Source organism: Syngnathoides biaculeatus, chromosome 10, assembly GCF_019802595.1.
Source record: "Syngnathoides biaculeatus isolate LvHL_M chromosome 10, ASM1980259v1, whole genome shotgun sequence".
Classification (NCBI taxonomy): domain Eukaryota; kingdom Metazoa; phylum Chordata; class Actinopteri; order Syngnathiformes; family Syngnathidae; genus Syngnathoides; species Syngnathoides biaculeatus.
Genome location: NC_084649.1, coordinates 29,403,211 through 29,421,292, shown reverse-complemented (window position 1 = coordinate 29,421,292; position 18,082 = coordinate 29,403,211). Strand labels below are relative to the sequence as shown.

Genomic DNA, 18,082 nt, shown 5'->3' with positions numbered 1-18,082 from the left:
ACGCTAATGGTTTTTAGGGGTATCTTATATGGTCGCTGTTACACACTTCTCGTGCGTTAGACACACGTTAATCACACGCCAGATGTGTCATCCTCATTTGAGAACACTGAAAAATAGAACGATTGAAATGTTCAGAGAACGTTGACCAGAACGTCATGGTGTGACGGAGCCTTTACAAGCAAACCAATGTTCCATTATCTCAGCAAAGTGATGGAAGCAGTGGTTTGCTTACCTCACAGCAATGCAGACTGTGAAAGGATCTTCAGTGTAGTGAGAAAAGTTCACACAGAGTTCAGAAAATCACTTGCTCCAGAAACACATTATTGCAATGCAAAGTCAATCGAATGGATGCTCTAATTTCAAGCCGAAGGGTCAGCATTTAGAGTTGAAGAAAGTTACACATAAATACAATTCTGAACACAGCAATGCCACTAAATACACTTTGTTAATTAGACATTAATTTCAGATATTATCATTATGGAGATCTACAATAAAAATAATTGAAAAACTTTGTGTTTTTTACCTCCGTTACTTTGACATATATTTTGTTTCGGTATGTTATAAGGATTGGTTTGCTGTCTATAAGGATTTTTTTTGGTAGTTTATACAGGTTGGCACTCCAAAAAGTTGACAGATATGCTTAGGTTTTGTAGGTCGCATAAGTACTTGCGTTTGATGTTTACCTCCTTAGCAAATATTTGTTTACGTATGCGACTTGATGTCAAGGAGCTAGTCTAGTCTAGGCTAGGCTAGGCCACGCAGCTTCAACACGAACCCAGACGGCTCCAATTTGGGTACTTAGATTACACAGATGATGATTTTAGTCCACTGAAGTCGTCACCAGTGGGGTCCCACGTTGAGTATTCACCACATTCGGTCCAAATTCAGCAGGATTTATTTACTGTACAGTCGTGCAGGTCAGAGCCTCCTCAATTTGTTGTTTCTGGTACGGGGACCGGAAGCCAACTCGACGGAGTTGAATGATTGTACCCCTTTATAGAGTGGAGGGAGGCAGTGTAAGGTAAACTATAGAGATCGTGCAACGTATCTACATTGCTGGTCAAACAAAGCATTGTCGAAAGTTAATTCTGTTGAGACGAAACCAAGAGGTTTTCCCTGATACTGTTAAACATTTATAAAGTTGTAATAAACGAAGGTACATGGAAAAATTAGAGACACTTGGCAAAGAGGATTCATATTTAATGTCAAAGTCGATGTTTTCGCTGATATGAAATTTGACTGTTAATTCACTTCTCTGTCTTGGATAATTGGCTATTCACATGTATCTGGTGATTAAGACGTCGTGATTTACACAGAAGAGTTTGAAAGCGTACAAAAGTCTGGACGCATACAAATACTTTGTTGCTGGATCTGTTCTCAATCAGGAATAAATCCCACATAGTGATGGACCCACTCAGATTTTTTTTCAATACAAATACCAATATTTAAATAAATGACCCATGGTTTTACACAAACTCGCATTCATTAACTATAATTGGAAAAAAATCTAGGAGAGGGAGTCGTCTCCGTGCATGGAAGCGTAACACTACCATAAGCTTACCTCCGTAAACCTCTTGGTGACAGACGGTTTATTATTTTTTTTAAATACGCATTGTTCTCCAATGAGTCAACTTGGCATTATAAATACTTCTTGGGAATTTGAGATTGAGAAGAATAATTCATACCTGAAATGAAATGATCGCTACATAAGTGTGTGTATTTCATTAGGCACCATTCATTCTGTTTAATTGTTGAAATCGATCTATCTTTTCTGGTCTTTTCAGATGGTATTCTCAAGAATGATATCTTTGAAGAACCGTCTAGTCTATTGTGACAACCAACAGCACAACAGGTCTCGGGCATTGTCAAAAATGCTTCAATCGGTCAGGCTGACGTCTTTTTTTTTTTTGGGCACGTCGTCTCGCGATCGACCAAAACTGCCTCGCGATTGAATGGCAATCGACACATTGAGCACCCCTGTGCTACTACATTTTGTATTAATTAAGAAACATGCCTACAATTATCCAATTAGTAGACACATCAAATGGTTTATATGTACAAGTTTTTGCTTGACTTCCTGATTTCGGCTTGCTGCCTTTTACTTTTACATGAATTTTGAAGACTGAAGTAATAGAACCAAATGCTGTAAAATGTTGATTCCGTTACCTACCCACTGATGATGCACAAGGTTGTTTGTAATACTGTGAGACAAAGTTTGTGAATTTTGTCCCGTTTACCTTGTTTGTTGCCTCAATGTTGGCGTAGAAGTTTTTTAATGTTTCACTCACCCAATTGGACTTGGTTGATGTTTTGCACGGAATAAGGTGAGGCTCAGAGCGGAGGTGAGCTCGTCAGACTTCCACACTTGCACAATATAATCACATTCGAAGTGTTGGACTGAGGGGCCATCCCAGCCCCCGACAAACCTGCAATCTCAGGTCTCAATGATTGTAGGCCTGTCATCTATAGTCATTAGGGTTGGGCATCAAGAATCAAGAATCAAGAACCGACTGGAACAGGGGCTAACTTTCATGTTCTTTCAGAAACGTTCAAATTTAAACATTATGTTTCCCACTTATGATGCCTACAGTCTGCCAACTCCAAAGAGTGGTGAAAACCAATGAAGAACACCCACCAAGACATGCTTTTGCCCAACTTCGGCAGCGAACAAAACTTTGTCTAAGTTTGTTTTAATTAATGACCTGAGGATGGAGCTTCCAGGCAAAAGAGTGGGTGGAACAGTTGGCGGAAGGTGTCTGGTGTTCTATGTGACAGAAGAGTATCCGCCAGGATAAAGGGCAAAATTTATAAAACAGTGGTGAGGCCGGCCATGATGTACGGATTAGAGACGGTGGCACTGAAGAAACAACAGGAAGCAGAACATGAGGTAGCAGAAATGAAGCTCTTGAAGTTCTCGGTTGGTGTGAACAGGTTGGATAGGATTAGAAATGAGCTCATTAGAGGGACAGCCAAAGTTGGATGTTTTGGAGACAAGGTGAGAGAGAGCAGACTTTGATGGTTTGGACATGTTCAGAGGCGAGAGAGTGAGTATGTTGGTCGAAAGGTGCTGAGGATGGAGCTGCCAGGCAAAAGAGTGAGAGGAAGACCAAAGAAAAGGTTGATGGATGTTGTGAGGGAGGACATGATGACAGTGGGTATTAGAGAGGAGGTTGCACATGATGGGCTTAAATGGAAAAAGATGATGTGCTGTGGCGACCCCTAATAGGACAAGCCGAAAGAAAAAGAAGTCTTCTCTTCAATTTATTACATTATTAGATCTTGGCACCTCAATATGATTCTTACAGATATTTTACATCTTTTGTTGGTGGCTGTATCTGCTTGTATTCCAAATCAAACTGAACCACTTGTATTTAAAAAAAAAAAAAAGTCACCTCTCTTGTAGGCACTCTGGTTGGTCAGCGCCTATCTGACCATCCTGATGTCCGAAAACTGGGATTCACAGGTTCCACGAAAATTGGTAAACACATCATGAAGAGGTAAGTGGTCAAATCAAGTTTGAAAACTCATCAAACCAATAAGACGTAATTTTATAACCATTTTAATGTACAGTGAAGAAAATGAGTATTTGAACACCTTGCTGTATTGCAAGTTCTCCCACTTAGGAATCATGGCGGGGTCTGAAATTTTCATCGTAGGTGCATTTCCTCTGTGAGAGTGATAATCTGAGAAGGAAAAATCCAGAAATCACAATGAATGATTTTTTTTTTTTTTAACGATTCAGATGCACCTGTGTGAGGTCGTTAGCTGCATAAAGACACCTGTCCACCCCATACAATCAATAAGACTCAAACTTGTAACATGGCCAAGACCAAAGAGCTGTCCAAAGACACCAGAGACAAAATTGTACAACTCCACACGGCTGGAAAGGGCTACGGAGAAATTGCCAAGAAGCTTGGTGAAAATGGTCCACCGTTGGAGCAATCAGTAGAAAATGGAAGAAGCTAAACATGACGGTCAATCTTGATCAGAGTGGAGCCCCATGCAAGATATCACTTCTCAACGATCCTTAGAAAGGTGAGGAATTAGCCAAGGACTACACGACAGGACTTGGTCAATCTTCTTCTTTTCCTTTCGGCTTGTCCCGTTAGGGGTCGCCACAGCGTGTCATCTTTTGCCATCCACGACAGGACTTGGTCAATGACCTGAAAAAAGATGGGACCACCGTTTCCAAGGTGACTGTTGGTAATCCACTAAGACGTCATGGTTTGAAATCATGCATGTCACGGAAGATTCCCCTGCTTAAACCAGCACATGTCAAGGCCCGTCTTGAGTTTGCCAATGACCATTTGGATGATACAGAGGAGTCATGGGAGAAACCTTTGTGGTCAGATGAGACCAAAATTGAACTTTTTGGTCATAATTCCACTAACATTGTTTGGAGGAAGATGAATGATGAGTTCCATCCAAAGAACACCATCCCTACTGTGAAGAATGGGGTTGGTAGCATTATGCTTTGGGGGTGTTTTTCTGCACATGGGACATGAGGGCTGCACTGTATTAAGGAGAGAATGACCGCGGCCATGAATTGTGAGATTTGGGGGAACAACCTCTTTCCCTCAGTCAGAGCATTGATGATGGGTCGTGGCTGGGTCTTTCAACATAACAATGACCCAAAGCACACAGCCGAGCAAACCAAGGAGTGGCTCCGTAAGAAGCATATCAAAGTTCTGGCATGGCCTAGCCAGTCTCCAGACCTAAACCCAATAGAAAATCTTTGGAGGGAACTGAAACTCCGTGTTTCTCAGCGACAGCCCAGAAACCTGTCTGATCTAGAGATGGTCTGTGTGGAGGAGTGGGCCAAAATCCCTCCTACAAAGTGTGCAAACCTGATGAACAACTACAGGAAATGTTTCACCTCTGGAATTGCAAACAAAGGCTATTGTACCAAATATTAACATTGGTTTTCTCGGGTGTTCAAATACTTATTTGCAGTTGTATCATACAAATAAATAATTTTAAAAAAATAAGTGTGTTTTTATTTCTGGATTTTTCTTTTTAGATTATCTTTCTCACAGTGGACATGCACCTACAATGAAAATGTCAGACCCCTCCATGATTTCTAAGTGTGAGAACTTGCAATATAGCTGGGTGTTCAAATACTTATTTTCTTCACTCTATCTTGATTGTCCTTCTTCAAAAGCTGTGCAATCAGTAATGTTAAAAAAGTGTCATTGGAACTCGGAGGAAAATCCCCTCTCATCATCTTCAGTGACTGTGACATGGGCAAGGCTGTGCGCATGGTATGTATATTTGTCATTTTTGTAGTGCACTCTTCAGCGATGAAACTACTGGGTGATGTGTATTTCAGGGCATGAGTTCAGTGTTCTTCAACAAGGGAGAGAACTGCATAGCTGCTGGCAGGCTGTTTGTGGAAGAGAGCATACATGACCAATTTGTGACTAAAGTGGTATGTCTTTTGTTCATGTTGGGTGTTCAGGTAGTTCTCTTTAATGTGTGAGGAGTGGGGTTTTAGATCTGATGCAAATTTATTTTACTTGTGTATTTTTTAACCATCTCTTACTTATCGAGGTAAGGCAATTGAGAATGTTTTCATTTGCATTGCCAACCTAGCTCCAGACAGCAGAGTCAAAACAAACTACCCTATTTTTCAGACTATAGGTCACACTTTTTTCATGGTTTGGTTGGTCTGGCAATTTATAGTCTGGAATGACTTACAGCAGCTGAAATAAGTATTTAACACGTCAACATGTTTGTCATTAAATGTATTTTCAAAGGTCCTATTGACATGGAAATTTCACCAGATGTTGCAAACAGTCCAAGAAATTCATGAATACTAACAAAGTAGAATAAAGAAATTCAAAAAATAGGTTGTTTTCACTGATGTCACATTTTTTGCTGAATTATACATACACCACTGCGCGCCACCATTTAACCTAACACCAAACATTGTGGCAGTCTCCGGAATGCTCTCCATTACTGTTTGTGTTTTTGTATTTCACGGGCGTCTCGGGACTCAAGTACACAAGAGAAGACTTGCTAACCATCAGAGAGCCTTCTTCTGACTTTTTTTCAACAACTCTCGCCAATTCGCTGAAGCTTTTTCCAGAGTTCCTAGTCGGCGTTTTCTTCAAAGCCTTTCGACGAAGAGGCTCGCGATCCGGTACACCAGTCCAGCTGCGAAATTGGGGACATCATCTCATACTTCCGACGAAAGACTCGTTAGCTACAACAACCTAACTATAAAAAGGTTAGACTGCATTAACCATTTAAGAAGTGTCTTGAGCAGACAAGTGTCCGATCCCACTGCTCCTTTTTCGTGATTTCTGTCACATAATGTAAAAGATCAAGGGCACAATACTTCGCCTTTGTGACGCAGTCCTGAGTCCCATGATATGTGTATGCCAGGTAGCCTAGTAGTCAATCTGGGCTTGATGTGCTGTCGGTCGCATCTTCAATAAATGCAGTTAGAAACAAATGTCCACCTTGTGTATGTATGAGTAACGGTGCTCAGTGATAAAAAATGGCCGCCATTCGAGGCAGCACAACAGGTGACGTCACTTGAAAACAACCTATACCTTACGTGGAATACTGTAAAATGACACAGGAAAAGTATTGAACATGCTAGCTAGTATTAATTTAATATTTCATACAAAAGACTTGTTTCCATTGACAGATTCAATGCATGCAACTAATTCCTCCATACAGTTCCTGTATGGAGGAATATCGTTGCTCTGGTGTGATTTTGGCCCATTCCTCCACACAAGTAGTCTTCAAATCTTGAAGGTTCTGTGGGCTTCTTTTATGAACCTTGTGTTTTAGTTCATACCATAAAAATTCGATTGGATTCAAGTCAGGTGATTGGTTGGGCCAATCTAGGAGCTTTATTTTTGGTCTTTGAAACCAATTAACAGTTTCTCTCTGAATATGTTTTGGATCGTTATCCAGCTGAAATGTCCACCGTCATTTCATTTTTATCATTTAAGATGGCAGGGGTTTTGTCAGGAATGTCTCGGTACATTTGACCATTCAGCCTTCTTTGAATAATGTGAAATTTATTTTTACCATTTACTGAAAAGTAGCCCCACATTGTGATGCTCCCACCTTCGAACTTCAGAGTTGATATGGTGTTTTCAGGGAGATGTATAGTGCCAATTCTCCTACAAACCTGTACACTGTCATTGAAAGAGTTTGATTTCGGTCTCATCAGGCCAGAATACGTTCTCCGTGTATTTAATTGGTTTGTTCAAATGTTGCTCAGCAAATTTTAAAGCAACTTTGACATGCTTTTTTTTTTTTTTTTTTTTTTTTTTTTTTTTTTTTAGCAAAGGCGTCTTGTGTGATGTGCGTTCACCTTTTAATAAGTGTATTCGTTTGGCACACTAAATTTAGAATCTTTTAAATTTTACAAATTTGCTTGGAAGTGAAAATCTCAAACCTTTTTTTTATACTTGGTGTACATGTCATGCACAAAAAGAACAGACTTTTTTGTGATAATGAACTTTAAGCACGGCTCCCATATGCATAACATATTTCTGGTTAGTTTTTTCAAAAAATTTCTTTTTTTTTTTGTTAAATTAATGTTTTTGGATGCTTACATAATTAACTTGTTGAAGAAAAATAAATAAATACAGGGAAGCAATAATATTTTAAAAACACACTGTGCCAAAGGGATACTGAGGCTGTATTAGGGCACACGTGCATGCATCTGCAAACATTCTCTGCTTGGAGAACTGTCAATTGGTTAATTTGCAGGTACAAAGTAGCTTTAGTATTCATAACCTGAGTTTCAGTGATTTTTACGATTGGAATCGTTGACATGATTAGCCAACCATCCATCCTAGTAGCAAGACAAATTGTCTTGTGTAATCAGACTGGCATTGGTAATTTAGCACTGACCTTTACTCATTTCTGTAGACAAAGAAAAGATGATGGACCTTGTTGAACAACATGCAAAACTAGTGATATCGAGTCATTAACATGATTGTCACACTATTCAATCTAATGGAGGAGTGGGAGTGGCTTAATTTCACTGGAAATAAATAAGTGACAGTTCTCAGGACATCATTCAAGCAAGACTTTGTGCAACACAGTTTTCAGTGAGTCAACGTGGACACATCGATATTCTATAGAAAGAGGAAAGCCCATTCTCTTCTCCCAGTGATACCTGGTGATCCAGAGGATTCAGAGGCAGAAGGTCTCTCTGACAGTGACGATGAGGTTATTGACCCAGACTGGACGGCCAGCCAGGGAAGACGACATTTCCTGGATGAGAAATACTCCTCTCCAACACTGCCTCTCAAAGCTGGATGGAGAGGAAAGAGCACTCTAACACAATTGTGGAGATGCCAGCAGATGCTGAGGATGGCGACGTTACTGGCGCAAACTCATCTTCAGCACCTCCTCTCAAAGCAACCAGGAGGAAAGGAAAAAAAGCCGCAAAGACAAGAAGAGCGAGGCAGACTACAAGCCAGCCTCAGATCAGGGAAAAGGCAGACATTGAGCCACTCCGGACTCGTGAAAAAAAATGTTACCTCCCTCATGAAGTGAAGACACCCTTGCTTGCTTCAAAATCTTTAAAAATGACACTATTGGATACAGAGTGTACCACACTAATCTCTATTCTATGCAAGATCCAATCAATATAAGCATCACAGAGATGGAATAATTCCTGGCTATGCTACTCTTCAAGGGAATTTTTGAATTTTCTGACCTTGAAGACAAGTGGGTCATATATGATTATTTTTATGTAATCACCTGATTGCAGAAAATCATGTCACGAAACCACTTCAAGATGTTCCTGATCCCATCTTCAATCTGTGCCACATGAATAATGCTCTTTAAGCACTCTCATTATGGATAAAATTACTTAAATCATTGTCTGTTTCACTTAATTTTTTAACTAGTCCCATCTTCAAAAGCTCATCCTAAATGGAAAGTATTATGAAAATATTAACTACAATATTTTTCTGTTTTTATTGGCCATTTTTTATTTCAAAGTTAGTTTATCAGAATCAGGTTTATTGGCCAAGTGTGTAACAACACAAGGAATTTGTCTCAGGCTGTTGCTGCCACCCTGGTATGGCATTCAGAACAGAGACCAAACTGACAAAAACATAGAACAAGACATTCAGTTAATAGGAACGATTCCTTATAAGAGTCACAGATGTGGAAAATGGAGTCTTCATTTAGAACACTTGAGAGTGCGTCAACGGCCCGATTTATGTTAAGCTTGTACAGAGTGCCCTTACCCATTCGTAGTTCCCGTTTTAGACCAGTGCAATGACAATTGTACAAAGGGAGCAGTTTAAAGTGACAAGTCGTGCGATAGTCTACAGAATATATTACAAATAATAATACTGATTCGACCAGCACGATATGAGGGTGTGTCCGAACAACGGCACAAGGCAGAAAATAGTAGGTTCACTGATTAAGAATTTAACGACTTCATTGCCAGAGGGAAAAAATATTTGAATGCCTGCTAGTTTTGATTGGCATTGATCTGTAGCATCTACCCAACAGAAGGAGCTGGAAGAGCTGGTGGCCAGAATGTGGACAGTATGAAAGGATCCTGCTTGCTCTGGACCTAGTTCAAGTGGCCTGCAAGACTTCAATAGTGGGTAGAATTGTGCCGACAATCTGTTCAGTGGTTTTGATTGTCTGTTGCAGTCGGAGTTAGTACTTTTTTGTGGCAGCCCCAAAGCAGACTGTGATTGAGGTACACAGTACCGATTGGATGACCGCTGTGTAGAACTGTCTCAGCAGCTCTTGTGACAGAATCAGAATTAGCTTTATTGTTCAAGTGTGTAAAAACACACAAGGAATTTTTCTCCGGCAGTGAGTGCTTCCCTGGTATGACATACAGAACAAAGAACTACAAATCAACAAGAACAATAAACAAGAGACATTTCTATTGATAGAAACTATTCCCTGTAAGAGGCATGCAAGATGTAAAATCTTCTTCACTTAGAACAGGTAAGAGGTAAGTGTGTCAACGTCCCACATTGTGTAAAGCTTGTACAGAGACCCTTTACCCATTCGCGTTTCCCACGATAGACCAGTGCAATGACAATTGTACAAAGGGAGCAGGTTAAAGTGACGAATTGTGTGATAGTCTACAAAATATCTTACAAATACCATTATCGATTTGACCAGTAGGATGTGAGTGAGTGTCCCAACAATGGCACAAGGCTAAAAATAAATTTGCTGCTGTAGTGCTTTGCCGATGGAAGGAGCTATAAGAGCTGGTGGCCAGGATATGGAGGATCCGAAAGAATTCTGCCTTCTCTGGAACTAGTTCGTTGCGTGCAAGTCCTCAATAGTGGGTTGAGTTGTGCCAATAATCCGTTCAGCTGTTTTGATTATCCGTTGCAGTCGGAGTCTGTCCTTTTTTGTGGCGGGCCCAAACCAGACTGTGATGGAGGTACACTGTACTGATTGGATGACTGCTGTGGAGAACAGTCTCAGCAGCTCAAGTGACAGACCGTGCTTCATCAAAAGCTGCAAGAAGTTCATCCTTTTCTGTTTTTTTTTTTTTTTTTTAGGATAGAGTTAATGTTCATCTCCCACTTCAGGTCCTTTGAGACTGTACTTCCCAAGAACCTGAAGGTTTTGACGGTTGACACAAGCTGGTTGGACAGCGTCAGGGCAGCTGTGGTGAATAATGCCTCCTGAAGTCGACAATCATCTCTACAGTCTTTAGAGTGTTCAACACCAGGCTGTGTTGACCACACCAAAGCTCCAGTCTTGACTGTCTGTTGATAAGCAGACTATTCGCCGTCTTCGATGAAGCCGGTGACCGTGGTGTCATCTGCGAACTTCAAGAGTTTGACAGTCGGATGCCTTGAGGTGCAGTCGTTTGTCTAGAGCGGAAAGAGCAGAGGGGAGAGGACACAACCTTGGGGTGCCACGGTGCTGATAGTGTGCATGGATGAGTTGGTGTCCCCCAGCCTCACATGCTGTGTCCTTCTAGATCCACTGGGAGATGGCAGGCGAGACGCTGAGCTGGAGAAGTTTGGAGGAGAGGAGTTCAGGGATGATGGTGTTAAACGCAGAGCTGAAGTCCACGAACAGGCATAGGTACCCTCGCTGTCGAGATGTTCAAGGATAAAGTGAAGACCCATGTTGACAGCATCATCCACAGACCTGTTAGCCCGATAGGCAAACTGCAGTGGGTCCAGCTGGGGGCCTGTGACGCTCTTGAGGTGGTTCAGCACAAGGTGTTTAAAGGACTTCATGACCACAGATGTCAAAGCAACAGGACTGTAGTCATTAAGACTTGAGACTGGTGCTTTTTTGGGGACCGCTATAATGGTGGAACGTTTGAAGTAGGTTTGTATTTCACACTGTTTTAGAGACCTATTGAAGGTCTTTGTGAAGACAGGAGCAGTTGGTCTGCGGAGATTTTGAGGCAGGAAGGGGACACAAGGTCTGGGACCGGCGCTTTGTTGATCTTGTTTGAAGATCTGTCTAATGTCCCTTTCATAGATGTTAAATGGTGGGGTGGAAGGTGGTGCGGCTTGCTGGGTGTCTATTTGTAATCTCCAGTAAAAGCTATTTTGCTCGTCAGCTAGCCTGCTCTTGTTTTCCACCATTCCTCAGAAGCCGCAAGAAGTACATCCTTTGGTGAGCTTTTTTTGGGTATAGAGTTGATGTTCATCTCCCACTTCAGGTCCTGTAAGACTAATGGAGGGGGGGTGGGCTTCGGAGCTTGTCGGATCGTGTCCAGGTTCAGCGGCTGATCCAAGTTCACGTTTGGTCCCTTTAGCAACACCAGTCTGTTCAGATGTCAGAACTGGCTATATGGTAGACACTGATCCAGGTTTTTACATTTAAAACCCATCACAGACATGATTCCACCAGTAAAAGAGTCTGGGGTGAAATGTTCACTGCATATGAAAAACTGCCGACTGGGTTTGGAAACATTAGCTCTCGTTTGCACAAACCTTGAAAGTCTTCTGAGGCTGGGGTCTTTGGAGAAATAATGTAAACTGTGACCAGAATAATTCAAATTGCGACAAAACTGAACCACACACTTCTTCACCATTGTTACGGGTCGATTTCAGCTTACAATCACTGTGAAATTCTCGAAACAAATGGGTTTTTCTTCGGCGTCAACAAGTAATGCTACAAGCGATAAAGCCATTCCACAGACAAGTCCTCTGTGTGATGTCAGAGGTAAACCACACGGAAGGGGGCGTTTGTCAGATACGGAAAACTCGGTCAAAGTTTACGGACTTTAATACATGAATATTTACATTTTTCGGTAAAAACATCGAACAAGATATGCATTTATGGTACAGTTGAACATATATTTTCATCCAGATAAGATAACTTGCGCTCAAAAATTGTCGTTACATACACTTTAAACATAAGAGAAGCATTAGAGGATGTCCACTTCAGAGATGGGTAGAGTAGCCAAATATTGTACTCAAGTAAGGGTTATGTTATCCAGCAATAATGTGACTCGAGTAAAACTAAAAAGTAGTCCTCCAAAAATTTCCTTGAGTATGAGTTAAAAGTAGACTGAAATTAGTACTTTACTGTGTAAACGAACTTCTGTTGTGTTAAACACAGCATGAACATGAATAAAAACAAAATAAAAATAAAATGTGAATGTGCAAATTCTGATTTTGCTTTGTGTCTGTGTGCGTGTGTCTGTGGTTTCTATTGTTCAAAACTCACCAATTCTCCCCCATGGTGCGCAAACAATTTTATGGCATTATATGTATAAACCAGGTTTCCTGTGGCTTGTGAAAATAATCTGTCTGGCTAAGGTTCAAGAGGCAGGAATGCAAGTTTATCAGTTATTGGTGTTGCCATGGCAACTGTGCCATAGTAACTACGGGTTTTTTCTTCTTCATCATGTATTCTTTGGCTAGTGCGAGTTACTGTGCTTTGAATTGACTTCTAGTCTGAAAAATGTGTCTGAAAAATCTTAATAGTGTCTTGAGATAAAGTTTGATGTGGAATAAATATAATGTGAAATTGACTTTTGTCAGATTCTCACTTTCTGTTTATAATTCCAGATTTTTACAATATTTGCGTGTTCCTGTTTTTATTTTATTGTTGTCAAAATAGTAATTTAATCCTATGGCTAATACAATCATGCTTGAGGTTTGCTGGTCTCTTAGACATCTTAAATTATCAATCAATCAATGCTTGAGTCACAACACTAGGTGGAACAAAAAGCAAATGAAATCTTATAAAAATATTTGTTTGTTAGGTTGAAGAGATAAAAAAAATGAAGATTGGTGATCCATTGGACCGTTCTACAGATCATGGTCCTCAAAACCACAAAGCCCATTTGGACAAATTGGTGAAATATTGTGAGGCTGGGGTCAGTGAGGGAGCTATTCTGGTCTATGGTGGTAAACAGATTGAGCGGCCAGGTAAGCCATTGTCTCCAACTGCTTTTCAGCCTTGGGTGTCTCTAGCTATCCATTAATGTTGATGCATATGTACAATATGCACAAGTGGCAATCAAAAAAATAATGAGCCCAATTTAATAATAAAAAAAATAATAATAGAATGTTTTTTTTTTTCTCAAATTTTCATGGTTTGTAGTTTACATACTTGTTTGATTGATTTATTTTTTCTCTTTGAAGCTTACTGGCAGTCATTTCGGAAATGAGCCTTTGTTGAGATTACTAACAGAAGAAGGGAACTGTGATTTATTTTATTTCATTTCTTGCTTTGGAAAGGGGGAGCACTGCGTAGTACATCTGTCTCACAGTTCTAGGACCAGGGTTCAAATCCCAGCCCCACCTGTGGTAACTTTGCATGTTTTCCCCATGCCTGTGTGGGTTTCCTCCCTCATCCCATAAACTTGTTTGGTAGCTTGATTGAAGACTCTAAATTGCCTCTAGGTGTAAATGGATGTTTGTTTATATGTCCCCTGTGCTTGTGTGGTGACCAGTTTAGTGCACTACACCTCCCACCAGAAGATACTGTAGCTGGGATAGGCTCCAGCTTCCTCGCAACCCTTGTGAGGATAAGCAGTAAAGACAACGGATGGATAAAAGGATCCTTTGGAAAAAGGGAACCAGCACTAAATAGCTTCAATAGGTTGCAAAATGTCTGCAAGGAAACTGCTAAACCACAGTCAAAAAGAATGTCTAGAATGAAAGTTTGAGTACTTAAAAAAAATAACTTCAACTACAAACTGAAATCCGCCTGCCAAAAAATATATTATCTGTAGGTTAAATGAAATGGGGCTCATTACTTTTTGACTGCCCCATATTTTGAATGTTCTTTCTTTAATTGTTGACAGGTTTCTTCTTTGAACCCACTGTGTTCTGTGATGTGCAAGACCACATGCATATCGCTCAGGAAGAGTCATTTGGCCCCATCATGATCATTTCCAAATTTAGGACAGGGTAAATTGAAATCACAGATTACATCACTCTTGGAAATTCGTGTTTTCATCATACTTCCTTGTCCATTTTGTGTCCATGGTTTAGTGAAGTGGATGATGTCCTGAGAAGAGCAAACCGTACAGAATATGGCCTTGCTTCAGGTGTTTTTACACAGGACATTAACAAAGCTCTTTATGTCAGTGAAAAACTCAATGCTGGTACAGTCTTTGTAAACACCTACAATAAGACCGATGTGGCTGCACCATTTGGAGGCTTCAAACAGTCTGGCTTTGGCAAAGACCTGGGTAAGAATTCTTGAAAACATTGCAACACCATTATTTTGTCCAATTCTAATACAAACTGGAACTCAACAAAAATTTGGTAAATAAATTTAACAAAATGCTGCACAAAGATTTTGAGTTCATTCAACTGCTGTCCATCACAAGTAATGGCACCATATAGTTGTAGTACTGACTTCTGTGAGAATCACATTATTAACTACACATGAACTTTGTACTTGACTAATTTCTAACCCTGTATGAATTTTGTCATGAATAAAATTCACATTTACTGTCTGTGATACTCCATCAGGCCAAGAGGCACTCAATGAATACTTGAAGACAAAGGCTGTGACCATCGAGTACTGACTGAGCCGTATGTCCAGTCTCAGGAGTGGTGCACTTATAATAATTCTTACGTGAACCTTTTTACTGTATTTCCATTGAGGTGTTAAATCTAATTAAAATACTAATCGCTTTGAAGAAGGGGATTTTTTTTTTTTCAATAAAGGACACCCTTAAAAGTTTGCATCTAAATGCAACCCTAACCCTAACCTCATTAAAGGAATGGCTTTGTTATATTAAAAGAAAAATAAATGACAAAATATTTCTACACAACACACAATTTCACAATTGATGTCTGCATGGCTCAGACAGACACCATTTGTCACTCACCACTCAAAATAAATCTATTAATTGAAATCTTGTTTCCTGTGTTGCATTGAAGTGTATTTTACCCTTTTGTCAGGGCAGCAGGCAGAGGAAGCACTCTCAGAGACTGACATTTGGGCTAATTATTTATTGAGAGGTGTCACAGCTGCAAGCTACAGTTCAGATGAGGCGTTGCGTTGGAGAGCCAGGCAAAAAAAAAGTCCCTCTCAACCGTATTCTCTGCTTAAAATAGTCCATCTTCCCCCCTGAACGTGGAGAAAAGGTTCCCTCTTCTATTTCTCCTGGGGAACTTCCCTTGTCCCCCTCACCTATGAAACGTACCCCTCTTCTGACTGCGGAGAGTATGTGGGGATTGAATACCTGAGTGCAATAAACCAATAAATGCAGATCTGTAAACAGGACCCATAGTAATAACACCAGGTGGTCACCCAAGAACTGGCTAACTAAAAGCCGCTAATAGTTAGAAAATTCCTCTGAAGTGGAACCATTCGGGGAGTCTGTCAATATTATTTTCTGCGTTCAAATCTTAATTCTCATCACTCAGATTTGATTTAACGCCACTCTAAAATACACTACATATCGCAGCTTTAATCAATTCCCTAAAACTCATTACAAACACAGAAGCAGCTTGAGACACCTGATTAAAAAAAAAAAAAAAGTTTTCGCCCAAAAAAGGATAAACTATGATGTACAATTTGGGAGAATGTACTTGATCAAGAAATGTTAAAATGCTCAGAGGCATCTACTTAAAGAAATATTCCACCGAACAATGAAAATCCTTAATCCGATAGGTCATATGTACTGTACTTTGAAAATTTGAGGTTAATCTCATATCATTTAATAGTGTTTTGGTGGTGTTATGGTGATTTTTATCAGCAATTATGAATTTTCATGGGTTTTGCATTTTACATGACCTGCTTGCGCGGATGTGACGTATCCTGTGTGTAAACCAAGAAATCAAGGCCGATTTGGAGTGTAATCACATGCAGCTCCACCACCATCGGACACGTGAAAATGCCCGACTGTATCATGAAATTTTGATATAATTAAGTGTCAAGTAAGTTGCCATGCCACGAATAGCAATGGAGTGAATTGATAGTAATTGGCTTGTTTGGCTTGGGTTCATGTGTTGAGCTGAGCCCTAGAACCAACTCTCAAATTGAATACCAGAGGTCGCCAAAACAAATTATACTTGATTGGGTCACCAGGACAGCAAATATCTCTCTGATAAACGTAGCCTTCCCACTTAGCATCTCACCGCACTGCATACGTATACCAAAGTCAGTAACCTTAAAAACCCAATTATTTTTATATCTTTGTATTACATACATCTATCAAATTCCTTAAGAACGCAATCATTTTCATATTTTTGTATTCACATCTTGTTTTTGACATAAAGACATCAACAGAATGCGTTTCAGCAGCTGTTCACACCCTGCGGTTTCCAACGGTTTTTCAACGACGAAGCACACCTGCCTGCAAGTGACAAACGGGATGTTTGCTCCATCGCTGGTTTGCTGAACAGGAAGCCTGTGACACCCTCACACACAGGATGTTTGCAAGCAACTGATCTTAACTGTTTTTCCATTGAACCTTTCGTAAAGAATATGATGCTTTGAAACTGCTTTGTGAAAAGAATATAACCTGTGTATGACTGTCTCTCTCAGAGAAGGCAACACACGATGTGCAACCAATGAGAACAAGCCTGAGAATGCATGAGAGAATTGTATTCACAAGAATGTTGATACATTTATGCTATTGCTTAAGAACTAGAGTGAAACTGAATCCAGGTTTGAGGTTGTGTTTAAAGGATGCACCTGTTGGTTAAAGGCGAAATGACAGTTGAGTTTGCGGGTGCCTGGCCCTAATTTGAGTGAGCTAAGAAGGGCGTGACAAGTCAACCCAGGGATGGCGAAAGGGGCTCAATAGGATAACAAAGAGAGCCCTTCCCACTGGGCGTAGGTACAGCCAAAAACCTTCCAGAATGTTCCACCAAAAAGCTATAAAAACCTTCGATACGGAAGTCCGAGTCTCTTTGTTCATTTCTCGCTGACAAAGAGACAGGTCCTTCTGTCGGGAGTAATAGTCGTGTGGCAAGCTGGCGGGGAGAAGTCTTCGAGCAACTTGGGATGCTTATTTTTGACGATTCCTTTTAAGATTGGGCGCGAGTAAAACTACTATAATAAGGTAATGGCGGGATAATACCAGCGATATTACATGGTTACCTAAGAAGGGCAAGTTGGCTTGACAATTTATCCTTAATCGTAAAATTTCTGATTACTAAATTAGGCTTCGAGCTTCGTAGGACTTGATTACCCCTAATAGGCTCACTCAAAAATGTCTATTTTCCCGAATTTCTAATGCTTTTGAATGCTTTTAATCTTACTTCATTTTATTACTTTTTATTATTTTTATCATTTATCTCATCCTACTTACAATCAGTATTATCATTTTAATCATTTTTCCTTTTATTGATTTATGTTCAATTACATTGAATTTTGCCTTAACATTGCAACCGTACCCTGCGACTGGCGGGAGTAACTGTCGAGTAATGAATGTTATCTGAATGATATTTATCATTTTATTAAATACTTAAAATTTCCATTTTCATCTATCTTTGTCATTCTTATATTGAGTTGTCTCATTATTACCATTCAACCTCATTAAAGCTCGAGCGTCAACGACATTAACATCATTTAGTCGTAAAATTCTATTTTAATCAGTCATTCATTGATAATCTCTGCTTTAAGATAAAACAAATCCGTATGATCCTAACAGGGATTGTTAAATTTACTA

General features: G+C 40.1%; 1 protein-coding gene across 4 annotated transcripts in view; it reads left to right on the top strand.

The window, feature by feature from the left end:
- The window catches only part of aldh1l1 (aldehyde dehydrogenase 1 family, member L1), a 108,835-nt gene extending 91,006 nt beyond the window's left edge, over nt 1-17,829 (top strand). For 2 of the 4 annotated variants that reach the window (XM_061831977.1, XM_061831979.1), the window contains 7 exons: nt 3,389-3,497; nt 5,162-5,261; nt 5,330-5,428; nt 13,205-13,370; nt 14,252-14,357; nt 14,442-14,641; nt 14,928-17,829. In XM_061831977.1, coding sequence (XP_061687961.1) covers nt 3,389-3,497; nt 5,162-5,261; nt 5,330-5,428; nt 13,205-13,370; nt 14,252-14,357; nt 14,442-14,641; nt 14,928-14,983 — 836 coding nt within the window. In that variant the 3' untranslated portion in view covers nt 14,984-17,829. Of the gene's footprint in view, nt 1-3,388; nt 3,498-5,161; nt 5,262-5,329; nt 5,429-9,501; nt 9,596-13,204; nt 13,371-14,251; nt 14,358-14,441; nt 14,642-14,927 lie in introns of those variants that run through there. The other 2 variants (XM_061831978.1, XR_009796759.1) reach the window with 2 other exon arrangements.
- The last annotated feature ends 253 nt before the right edge of the window (nt 17,830-18,082 follow it).